At 37.0% G+C, this 13,147-nt stretch overlaps 1 protein-coding gene across 2 annotated transcripts in view; it reads left to right on the top strand.

Annotated features, from left to right (window-relative positions):
* Positions 1–13,147, top strand: part of REV1 (REV1, polymerase (DNA directed)) — an 85,129-nt gene that overhangs the window by 8,987 nt on the left and 62,995 nt on the right. For both annotated transcript variants that reach the window (XM_006887795.1, XM_006887794.1), the window contains exon 3: positions 10,348–10,516. In XM_006887795.1, coding sequence (XP_006887857.1) covers positions 10,348–10,516 — 169 coding nt within the window. The remainder of the gene's footprint in view (positions 1–10,347; positions 10,517–13,147) is intronic.

Here is a 13,147-nt window from a genome sequence, read left to right as displayed (position 1 = left end):
TGGGAGGGTGGAGGGATGGCGCAGGGAGGAAGGCCCTCTATGAGGTGGATTGATTCAGTGACTGGGATAATTGGGATGGGAGTGTCAGAGACGGTGCGATTGGCACAGGACAGAGCGGAGTTTAGGGCTGTTGTACATAGGGTTGCTATGAGTCGTAGGCGACTTGACGGCACATAACAACAACAACACATGGGATGGAATTATACCCTGCCTTTAAGACTTAGAGCAAATGAAATTTTACCCCTCGCTCTGAGCTATAATATTTAATACTGTTTTGAAGTCTTTTCTAAGGCATTTTGTGACCCTAAGACCGAATTTGCTTTTTGGTGATTTTGTTTGAAAACATTCTTCTAGATGATACAGCACTGGTCTGTGCATTGTTGTACAGAGGTAACTTGTGATGCTTAACACTGACACTGATGTGCCAGATGTGATAATGGTTACCTAAGGTGGACAGTGTTTGGTGGAGCTTCCCAGTTAAAACAAGCTCAGAAGCAGGAGTGGCATCCACTTCTGAAATGGCTTGCCTCTGGAAACTCTTAGGAACAGTGCTCAGGTCTTCTGTTCATAGGATCCCTATGAGTCGTCTACTACTGGATGTCACCTAACAGCAACAACAACAATGCGTTTTGTCGTGTAGCCCATAGGCACTTTCAGGAAACACTAGCCGACCCTGCTGGGAAGGAGGAGCAATCTGCTTTTGTACAGCTTACAGCCTTGTAAACCTAGTGCAGGGTTGTGGCGGCGGAGAGTGAGTGAGTGAGTGAGTGAGTGAGTGAGTGAGTGAGTGAGTGTGTGTGTGTGTGTGTGTGTGTGTGTTATGCATTGGCTCTGACTTCGCAGTGTATTTGAGATTTTTTGAAAAGAGAACATTATTGCTAAAAAGTGGTAGCTCTGGTGGTGTAGTCCGTAAGTCAGCTGGTTTGAATCTGTTTACACCTTCTTGGGATACAAATAAGACAGTTGCCTCCTGTGTGATTTATAGCTTTAGAAAACCCACTAGAGGTTCAGTTATAAGTTGGCTCTGACTTGATGGCAATGAGTTTGGAGTTTTATTACTCAAAAAATCTTCAGCTCAGCTGAGTCATAGCTGACTCTCCATTGGTCTTTATATACTAAGATGTTTTGGTTGCTTGATTTATATTGGGCTGCACTGCTAACCAAAAGGCCATGTATTTCTGACTATTCTAGTCTATTACCAGCTCTGTGGGAGAAAGATGGGCGGTAGTCTCTCATTCAGGCTTTCAGCGAAGTCGATGGATGGTCACTATGAGTTGGAATTAACTCTGTCGCCCACTGAGTTATTTATATATTGAGGTCTTATGTATGTACTAAGCTCTTTTGAGCTCATATGCTCCATTTTATGTAGTAATCTTGACAAACTTAAGCCACAGTTATATTATTTTAAGGCTTTAAATTTTGTTTCTTCTGCCTTATGTAGGTTTTCAGTATTCAGACCTCTCTTCAAATGGTGCCACCTAAAACACTTTGTTTGACTATCCTTGTCTAAAATAGTTGTCTTGTTCCTTTTAATTACTCTCTAGCTCCTTATCCAGCTTCATTTTCCTTCATTGCAGTTATTTTTACCTGACACAATACTGTGTGTGACTTGTTTCCCAACTGCAATATAACCACTGTGGAGAAGGAACTTGCATCTTATTCACTATAATCTCAGTGCCTAACTCTGTACATTGTAGATGTAATTAGAATATTAGTTGGGTGAATGATTAATAGCAGAGTTTTGTATTTGAAACCCTAATCCTAAAATCTTTTTAATATTTTTAACTGGTGCTCATTTAGCTTAGTTTTCTAAAAATCTATTATTTTTTTTAATCTATTATTTTTAATAAGAAAGTGATTTATTTATTTTTTTTTTTAAGTAGACAATTCTAGGTTTCCTGAATTGTAATCTTTAAGAGATAGGCTGTGGATCTGGTCAGCTATGAGTTGATTCCAACTCAGCAGTACCTAACAACAACAATTGTTAAAAAAGAAAATAAGTTAGAGCTTTATAAAAAATACCTCCTTAGAGGAGGGAGTAGTTGACAAACATAGAAGGTATTATATGTGGGAAAATATGGTATCATTTAATTGAGGAAACTTTGAAAACCAGTTTGTACATCATACCTTCTTTTTCTTTTCCTTCCACGACTGACTGGGTTTCAGATAGAATTTGTCATCAAGTTGCCAGAGCTCAGTGAGCAAAGTAGAGCTTCAGATTTGTGTGTTACCTGAATGAAAAATAATCTTTGTTTTAAATTGCTGAAATTTTGAGGTCATTTGTTACTACAAACATAACCTATCCTGATCTCTTTGAGCAATGAAATTGTGAGTAGGAGAAATGTTTAAAACATCTATTACTTTCCTTTAGGTTTTTTGAGTTCTCAAGTAATTGCAGTTGTCTACTTTTTTCTTTTTAGGTTAGTTTTTTAGGATCTGTATCTAGTAGTGGAAATAACCATTTTCAACTTTTTAAGGAAACACTGACTATACTGCTTCCTATACTGATTGCATCGAATTTACATTTCCGTCAGAAATGTAAGAGGGTTCTATTCTCTTCACACCCTCACCAGCGTTTATTACTTGCTATCTTATTGAACTTTGCTATTGTTGCTCAGATAATAGCTCATTTTTGTTTTGATTTGCATCTCTCTAATAGTTAATGGGTGCTCTGGTGGCTTAGTGCTAGCTGCGCAGCCTCCTTCCATATGATTAAACTGCCTCTGAAAATCTTCCGAAGAGTCAATGATGAGTGAGTTCCGAGTGAAACTCTACTTAGGAAAAGAGGAGAGCTAGATTTGGTCTAAGGGTTGTCGTTTGCTGACTTATGTTTTAGATAATATTCAAAGAACCATGAGGTGAAAAGGTCTTTTAATAGTCTTCAAGTAAATCATATAGGGTTACAGGAATTAACAAACTCTATAGTTCAGGGAGTTGGTTGGTTGGTGAGTAAATAATTTTCTCTGAGAAATTCTTCTTAAATCTTTGAAAACCAGCTGGACAATCTCTTAGTTTTTTACAATAACCTAATGTTGATGGACTGTCTTGAGCAAACAAGTCTGATTTCTTTTTTTAAAGTAGAAACTTTTATCCCTGTGAAACCCATCCATAGACCCTAATATTTTCTCTACAACATCACACATTATATTCCAATTCCTGTAATTCTTTGAGTTGTGGTCCTGGAGAAGAGTATTGAACATACCATGGATTTCCAAGAGAACAAACAGGTCTGTCTTGGAGAAAATGAAACAAAATTTCTCCTTAGGGGCTAGGATTTTGAAGCTCTGTCTCACATACTCTGGGCATGTGGCCAGGAGGGACGAGTCCCTTGGAGAAGGAAATCATGCTTGGAAGGGTGGAGGGACAGTGCAGGAGAGGAAGACCTAGGAGGAGGTGGGTTGACATAGTGACTAGGCTAATGGGGATAGGTGTGTCAGAGTCAGTGACACTCACCCAAGATAGGGCAAGGTTCAGAGCTGTTGTGCATAGTGTCCCTATGAGTTGCATACAACTCGATGGCACATAACAATATGCTAATTCACACTACAGCTCTCCATAACTAGATTCATTATGTCTTGCTCTTTGAAAATGTGCTTTCAGCTCCGTTGGCCACATTTCCTCCAACTCTCCCAACCTCTTAGTCCCTCTCCTGATGTATCCCTTTTGTTTGTCGTATTTCCTCAGATTATCTGCATGTCAAAAATTTTAATATTCAAGGTAAGCACAGTCAAATGTTTACTCATTTTCCCACAGCACCAGATTTCTTATATATTACTTATTTCACTCTGTAGTGAACAGACATTTTTAGAACCCTTAACTAAGTTCTAAGGGAAGTACATCATTTGAGAAACTTGAGCATATGAAGAAGAATGTGGCATCAGAATTAGACACATCAACAACCTGCCTCATGCAGGTAATACAGCCTTCCTTCCTGAAAGTGAAGAGGACTTGAAACACTTTCCATCATAGTTCAGAGACTACTGCTTTCAAAAATTTCAGTTTCAGGATTAAAATGCACCTGATCTAAAACATGATCTTTTCCATTACTTTCTGTGCATCTGAAAGTTGGACACTAAATAAAGATGACAGAAGAAGAATGGGTGCTTATGAATTGTGTTGTTGGTGAAGAGTATTGAATATCCCATAGACTACCAAAAGAACAAACAAGTCTGTCTTGGAGGAAGTGCAACCAGGGTGCTCCTTAGACGCAGGGATGGTGAAGCTGTCTCATGTACTTTGGACATGTCAGGAGGGACCAGTCCTTGGGAAAAAACATAACACTCGGAAAGGTGGAGGGTCAGGGAAAGAAAAAGGGCCTATAACTAGCTGGACTGACACAAGGAGTTTAACAGTGGGTTTAAGCATATTAGAGATCATGAAGATCTCTACATAGGAAAGGGCAAGATTCAGATCTATTATTCATAAGGTCACTAGGAGTTAGAATCTACTTGATGGCACCAAACAACAAGTGGAGTAAGTTGGCTTAGTGGCAAGAAGCTGTTCTGCAATCATGAGGGTGCACAGTTTGAATCCACTAGCTGTGTCACAGAAGGATGGGCAGTCTCCTTCTGTACGATTAACAGCCTCTGAAAACCCTCTGGAGGGTCAGCTATGGGTCAGTCCTGACTCAGGGGTACATAACAACAAGAGAATGCTTGAAAATAAAGGCACTGAGGACACAATAATGATTAAGTGACACTCATTTTTCCAAGTATCATGCATGATAAGTGTTTTTAGAAGCCTGATCAGTGATGTTGATTATTTTTGTTTTCCTCTTGAATTGAAAAAGTTATTAAAGGTGTCACAGTCTCAAAATTTTTTAAACACTTAAGTATTCTGAAAACATAACATGTTTGAATACTTGTTCATATTTTTATTTCTTAAAGTTAGTTTCTGTATTCCTAGCACATCATTATTTTTCCCCTCTCAATTTTTTTCTGATTTTTTGAGAGTCTATAAATAATCATTTTTGAGTTTTCCTTCAATCATTCACAGACACTTTGTTTTTAAACATTAAATGGTGAATTAATTACTTACAGTGTCTAACCAATGTCTTACCTTCTTGTCCTTATTGTATATTGCCTTTCCTGTCATTTACCTTTTGTCTATTGTGTATTACCTTTCCCCAATTTACTGGTAGTCTCTTGTTCAGTTTTGCCTAGTTGCGTGAGTAATACATGCTGGAGGCTCCTGACACATTGGAAAATCTGGATATAACTTAAAACAGTTCTTACATAAACTTTGGAATATAACTTCTAAAACATAATTTTAAACCAAGATTTTTTCCAATATTTTGCTCAAATGCTAATAATAAGAGTTGGAGCAGACCGAGGGTCCCAAAGAATAGAATAATTTTATAATAAAGAGACAAACAGCCAGGAATGAGATAGAGCAGAGAGTGTAAAACAGGGGGTCAGCAGTACTCGACTGAAGACCTCGAGCCATACTTCTCTGCATATTTATATAGAATCACAAGGAAGTACAAAACAAATGATAATGGTGAAATCTTTTACAGATAAGGCCAAGTTCCTCTTTATGTTAATCTCAAGAGGGAGGGATTCATTAGATAAAAACTAAGAACAATGTTGACTCCTAAGGAATGCCCCAGTGTCACAAGGTGACCTTCAGCTTGTATTAAGCCTCCCTCATTTCCCGATACAGCATTTGGTCTACTATTATTAAATTTGATATTCGGCTTCCCTCAGGAACTTCCCCCCAAATTGGTCTGTTTAATTGAAATATGAGGGGTTTAAAAGTTTTGCACGTGAATGAAAGAACTTTGAGCAAATACTTGACCATTGACTTAGTTTTGAGGTCTGTTGAGAGGGATCATCCTAGTGGTTGATTGGTTGGTTTGATTTTTTTAAACTGTTGTAGTGTACCATAGAGTCTGAACCAACCCATAGCTGATCCTTCAGCAGGTTTTCAGAGGCAGTTAATCACATGAGAGGAGATTGCCCATCCTCCCACGGAGCAGCTGATGGCCTCGAGATGCATGCCTTTGAATTACTTCGCAGCTTCTTGCCACTAGGCCACAAACCGAGTCCTCATAAAATTGATGAGAAGCTTTATGTATTGGTTCATGTAGACAGAAGCAAATGATCAGAAATAAACACTTGGAGAACTTAAGTTGTACCTTTGAATACCTTCTCTGCTTCTACGCTTTGTATTTTTGTAGCAACTTTTAAATTATATGTTTGGTTTGGACTGGAGGATTGAACATAAAACCAGATACCAGAAAAGATGTACTTAACTTAAAATGCATCTAGTTTAAGCACATTTCAAGTACTTAACATGCCATATATTAAATGATGTTGTACTGTCAAGTTGAATCTGACTAATAGCTGACACCCAAGTCGGTTGTCAGAGGCAGTAAATCACATGGGAAGAGATTACAGATCTGTCTCCTGTGGAGCAGCTGGTAGAATCAAAGGATAAGCCTTTGGGTTGGCAGCTCAGTTCCTTACCACATTGCCACAAGAGGTCCCTCATACATAAAATCGCTTATTTAAAAAATAATGGTTACCTTTTTAAATTATTATTTTGGATCATATTGGGTTAAATAAAGATATTATTAAATTTAATATCACCTTTTTAAACTGTTTTTAATGTATTTACTGGAACATTTAAAATTATAGCTCTGGTAGCCTATTGTCAAGAAGCAGCACTGCAATTCCAAAGGTGTGCAGTTTGAGACCCCCAGCAGCTTCATGGGAAAAGGATGAGCAGTCTCCTTCCATGCAGTTAACTCCTGAAAACACACTGGAGGGTCAGCTATGGGTCGGTTCTGACTCTATGGTACATAACAACACAGTTTGCAGTTGTAGTTCATTTAATTTTTATGTTGAGTAGTGCTAGTGTGTGCAATCAGTAATACCACATGAATTCTATACTTAAGAGTTTACCAAGAATTGGGCAAGTCTGGCATATCTACATGTGCTGTGTATGTTATTCTTTTAAGACTGAAACTCATCTAATCACAAAGTCATAATTTTTAAAAATTCATTACATGGGTGTGTATTACCCCAACATAAGTATTTTGCCTAAATAACAGAGTGAATCCATAAACCTCCTATGAAAACCTTTCCTCTTAATACAGCTGTTTCTGGAAGTGCGAGTGTGATTTAGAGAGTTCATTAGGTATGCAGAAACAGAAAAATTGTTAAAAATTAGTCAATGTGATACAAGTAATGCAGGTCATAACTCAGTTGAGTCAGGAATTTCTTTTCTGTGAGACAGTGTATACCACATTGATTCTTGGGTAAGAAATTTTTATAAAATTACAGAATAATAACTTGATAAAAGACTTTCAAAATAGTTCTTGGTTCATATATTTCATTGGTGAAGTTTTGGTTTTTGTCCTTGATAACAATGTCATTCAGAAATTGAGTATATTTTTTGATAAATTTTTATTTTTATTTCTTAAGAATCACGTTTCAAAGGCATAAAATGCTTTTCATACCCTACTGTAATTCTTCTCATGGTTGTCAGTAGATGTCATCAATTCAACTACAGTTCATAGTTACTCGATAATCAACAGATCTGAACCTTGCCTACCCTGCATCCTTCTATCTTCTACATACTCCTCACTGTGTCAGTCCATCTTGTTGAGGTTTTCTTCTCTTTGTCTCACCCTTCAACTTTTCCAGCATAATGCTTTTTACAAGGATTGGCCTTTCCTGACAGTTTGCCCAAAGTATATGAGATGGACTTTTAATTTCTCCATCTTTGCCTGTAAGGAACACCTTGATTGCAGTCTCCCCAAAACAAACTTTTGATTCTTTTGGGAGTCCTTGGGTTATTCTAGAGCTCTGGTGGTCTGTCAGTACTCTGCCAACCCTGAGACATGTGATTCGAATCCACCAGCTGCTCTGTGGGAGAAAGATAGTTAGGCTCTTCCCATGTGATTTAAAGCCTCTGAAAAGCCACTGAAGGGTCAGCTATGAGTTGTTTTTGAATTGTGACACACAATAACAATAATAATATGGGGATTCAGTACTCTTCTCCAGCCCCACAACTCAAAGACATTGCTTCTTCTCTAGTCATCCTTATTTATTGTCCAGCTTTCAGAAGTGCAGAAAGTAATTGAAAGGTAATTGATCTGATACACCTTACTCTTTAAATTGACATCCTTGGACTTTGGAGAGGTTCTTGACAGATTGTTCAATGCATCATGTCTTTTGATTTCTTGACTGTTATTCTGAGTGTTGATTGTGGATTCAAATAAAATGAAATTTTTTTGACAACTTCTTTGTTTTCTCCCATCTATCATAATGCCTATTTGTCCAGTGATGAAGAGTTTAATTTTCTTAATATTTAAATATAATCCATTTGAAGGCTTTTATCTTCTGCAGCAAATGCTTCAAGTTTTCTCACTTTCAGAAAGCACAGTTGTGTCATCTTCATACTGCAGGATGCTTTGAGTCTTCCTGTAATTGTGCTGCCACATTCTTCACAAAGTTAGCTTCTCAAATGATTTGCACAGCATACCGATTGAATAGATGTGGAGAAAGAATACAATGCTGATGTGTAGGCTTGCCTGATTTTAAGCTATGCAGTCTTCCGTTGCTCTGTTTGGATAATAGTGTACAGGTTTGTCATAACACAAACAGGATTATCTTAATGTTTATCATTTGTTAGACTCCACACAAATACTTTTGCATAGTTCGTAAAACTAAAATAAACGTTCTTTTGGTATTTTCTCCTTTCAGCCAGAATGCATCTGACTTCAGCGATAATATTGTTGATTGTACAGTCTCTTCTGGTAAAAGCTTGAGTTTTTGAAAGTTCTCTGTAAATGTCCTGTTCTACCTATTTTTTATAAATCTACAGCAAGATTTTACTTGCATGTGATATTAATGACATTGTTCAATACTTTGTTTCAATACATTCTGTTAAATCACCTTTTTGAGAATGACCATAAATACGAATCTCTTCCCATCAGTTGGCTAGGTTCCTGTCTTCCAAATTTCGTGGTACATCTAGGGCTTCATCTGATTGTTGAAACACTTCAGTTGGTATTTAGTCACTTGCTGGCCATTATTACTTGCCATTGCCTTCAGTCTAACTTGAACTTCTTCCTTTGTTACTGTTGGTTCTTGATCATATGCTACTTCCTGAAATGGTAGCGTCAACCAATTCTTTTTGGTACAGTGACTGTATATTCCTACCATTATCTGTTGATAACATTTTACATCATTCAGTATTTTGCCCATTGAATCCTTCAGTATTGCAATGTGAGGCTTGGATTTGTTTTTTAATTCTTTCCTATTACAAAATGGGGAGCGTGTTCTTCCCTTTTTGTTTTCTAAATTGTTTATTGCACATTTTGTTTGAATATTTTGTTTTGTCTTTAGCTGACTTGTGAAGTAGTCTGTTCTTCTCTTCAGTATTTCTTCCTTTCTTTTTTGCCTCTGTGTGTTCTTGTGAGCTTTTCAGAGTCTTCTTCTGACATTCATTTTGGTTTTTTCTTCTTCCCCATGTCTTTACAATGACCTTTTACACTCTTTATGAATGATGTCTTCAGTGTCATCCCTTAGCTGCTTGTTGCTGTGTGCCACTGCGTAGACTATGACTCATAGCAACCGTATGAACAGTAGCTCTGAACCTTGCCCTATCTTGAACCAAATTCACCATCTCTGACACACGTGACCCCATTGTCACAGTCACTGTGTCAGTCTATCTCATCCAGAGTTGTCTTCTCTTTAACTGTCCCTCCACTCTTCTACACTTAGTGTCCTTCTACAAAGACTGGTTCCTCCTGACAGCATGCTGAAAGTACCCAATTGGGAGTTTAGAAATCCTTGCCTCTAAGGAGCAACATGGTTTCACCCTCTCTGGGAAAGACTTATTTGTTCTTTTGGTAGTCAAAGTTCAGTGCCCTTCTCCAGCAACACAACTCAAAGCCATAGACTCCTCTTTTGTCATCCGTACATTTTATCCAGCTCACTGATACGTAATAAGTAATTGAGAATGAGCTCTTCATATAGCATCATTGGGAAGGAGCTGAAAGATAACTTGTAGTCTCTGTAAAGATATCCTCAAATAGGTTTCTAACTCTTCATTTTAAAAAACAAGATACTGATATCAAGGCTATACCCTAAATATGGTAAATACTTCTAAAAATTTTAAAAATATTACTTAAAAAAAATAATAGTATAATTTATCACTTGAAGTTCCAATGTGGTATATTAGTGTTGCTATGTGTGTTGACCATCTCTGGCAGCTAGAAGGTCAAAGTTGGGGTAAGGCGGGAATACTAATTGATACTATAGCATTACTCTTTTTTTTTTTATAGCATTACTCTTATATAAAACTTTCAAATTTATTTTAATATTCATCTTATAGATCCTTCTGCTGAAGAATTGAGAAAGCTGATGATGCTCCATGGAGGCCAGTACCATGTGTATTATTCCAGATCCAAAACAACACACATTATTGCCACAAATCTTCCTAATGCCAAAATTAAAGAATTAAAGGGGGAAAAAGTAATTCGACCAGAGTGGATTGTGGAAAGGTAAGTTTTAATTTTAAAATTGGAACAGTGTAAAAATACTTGCTGTACTCTGAACTCACCCAACCTCAAATTCATTGCCATTAAGTCAGTTTAGGCACATAGTGATTTTCCCTTGGGCTTTTGAGTCTATAATTCTTAACTTGAGGAGACAATCCATCATTCCCCAATAGCAATTAGGTTAGCTGCGCAGTTCTCTCTGCACTGTGCCACCAGAACAACTTGTAACTCTTTAACATTGGTGATTAAGATAGGCTCTAGCATCCTGTTTTAAAAACAGACAAACAAAAAAACAACAAAAACACACAGATGTCAACTAAATTCTGACTTAGAGTAGAACTCTCATAGGGTTTTCCAGGCTGAAATTATCAGGAGAGCAGACATGTTTCTTCTGTTGAGATCACACTGCTGGCCTTTTGATTAGCAGACAATACCACCAGGGCTTCACTCCAATTAAAAATACTTTACTATGGTTCTTATAATCTCATCTATGAGAAATTAGAGGGGCAACTCAAATAAGTCTCTATTTTTTAAAAACTTTATTTCTGTTCCACATTTTTTCTTTCATTCTCTCATGTTGCATCTTTGTTCTTGATCAGAATAGACAGTAATGGTAGGTTATCATTCATATAGACTATCGGTCCTCTTCCATATTTTCTCCATTCACTTAGCTGGATTATGCAGACACCCATCATTGCATCTTACATGGTTGATCACAGATTTTTAAGATCCTAGATGCTGCTCACCACGCTGCGATGTAGAACATATATGTTGTTGTTGAGCCTGACCTGACTCACAGCTGATTATTCCAACAGATTTTCAGTGGCTGTAAATTATTACACAGGAGGAGATTGCCCATCTTTTCCCATGGAGCACTTGGTGGATTTGAACCACCTGCTTTTGCATTGGCAGCACAACACTTTACTCACGACATAATATATTTTGCCATTTGACCAAGTTATCAGTCCTAAGCTTCCCTGTAAAGCAGTCCTATGCAATATTTGAAAAGTATCATGTTTTCACCCTATGTATTTTATTATATATGGATACGTAAGTTTGCATACATTAAAATAGTTACATAGTTACGTATAGAAACTAACTGAAAGGTGGTCAGTTTAAACTGCCTACAATGCTTTCCAGAAGTAGTACTTGGCAGTCTACTTCTGTAAAGACTGTGGGCTTGAAACCTTGTGGGACAATTTTCCTTTGCTCAGTAAGATCGCTATCAGTTGATACTGGCTTGATGCAGAAGTAATTCTTTTACATTGTCCTTTTGGACTTCATTTTCTCATTTTAGAGATTGTTCTCTGTGTACTAGGGTTATGATGGATAAAGGAAATAATTTGTGCAGACTACCTAAAGCTATTTAACCACTGTCAGTCTGTTCTACAGAATTGAGAACATGGCTTTTAAGCTTCAGTGTCTCCTTATAAAGGAATTGTAAAGTTTTCTATATAAGAAGTTAGGATCATTCTAGAATTTAGTTGTTTTGTCACTTAATAGACAATTGTACTAGAACTAAACTTTTTACCTGGAAGTTGTTTGACTTTGGAAAGAAGAGGGGAGATCCTTAGACAGTATGAAAATGGGAAGAGAGGAGGACTCTTGGTTGGTGTGACTTAGTTTGCTTAGAAGTAGGAGTTACCGAGGGAACTCTGGTGGCCTAGTGGCAAGACGCTGCACTGCAATCGCAGAGGTACATGGTTCAAATCCACCAGATGCTCTGCTGGAGAAGGAGGGGGCAATCTCCTCCTGTACTAGTCAGATCTGATTTGACGGTACACATAAAAATAATACAATAAAAATTAAAAAAAGAAAAAAGAAGAAGTAGGAGTTACCACTGTAATTGTTTTCCTTAAAGTAGATTTTGTTTGGTGGTGTATTGAGTGCAATAATGGACTTGATAAAAGGAATTGAGATGGTTACAAGTTTAAAAATGCACATTAAGAAGTTTTACTTTAGCATAGAGTTAGACTTAATCATCCATTTTTAAATAACTGAAAGTGACTTTGGATAACATGATTCTGTGGTTTATCTGCCTCATTTTATATATGAGAAAGAGTATCTAACAGGGTTGACTGGTTTATCCCAAAAACAGGACAGGATTTAGAATGTAAATTTTCTGACCTTTGTTTGGGCCTGCTCTTTGCCCCATCAGACTTGTTAGAGATGAACTGGCCTGTGTAGAAATTCATCATTTGATTATATATCCTAATAAGTTAAATAAATGTCTGGTGTTTATTTATTATTACTTATTATACACATGTGCATACATATACACTGTGTTACCTTCTAGAATTAGTCTTTCTGTTTTTAGTTTGAGCTATTTAAAAAGCAGCTACTATTTCTCGGTGTGTGGGAGTGATTATTTTGCTTTGATTAAAATTCCCTGGTGTCTGTCTATGTACCATTAAGCTTGAATTATTGTAGGCATGATTATAGGGCCGTGACTTCTAAGAGGCAGGGGAATCCTTTAATGAGAAGCCTATGTACATTAATTGAAGGTATGAGATTATTTCACAGAAGCCTTTTGCCTTTTAAATATTTTTTTTTTTAATTTAGGTTGTTTATTTTTCATTTCAATGAACATCTACAGAGATTTTGGGATTCCATTCATTCATTGTTGCACCCTTC

This window comes from Elephantulus edwardii, unplaced genomic scaffold (assembly GCF_000299155.1).
Source record: "Elephantulus edwardii isolate Elephantulus edwardi_28Jun2011 unplaced genomic scaffold, EleEdw1.0 scaffold00062, whole genome shotgun sequence".
Lineage (NCBI taxonomy): Eukaryota > Metazoa > Chordata > Mammalia > Macroscelidea > Macroscelididae > Elephantulus > Elephantulus edwardii.
The sequence above is the reverse complement of the archived record's forward strand: the minus strand, read 5'-3'. Positions and strand labels throughout refer to the sequence as shown.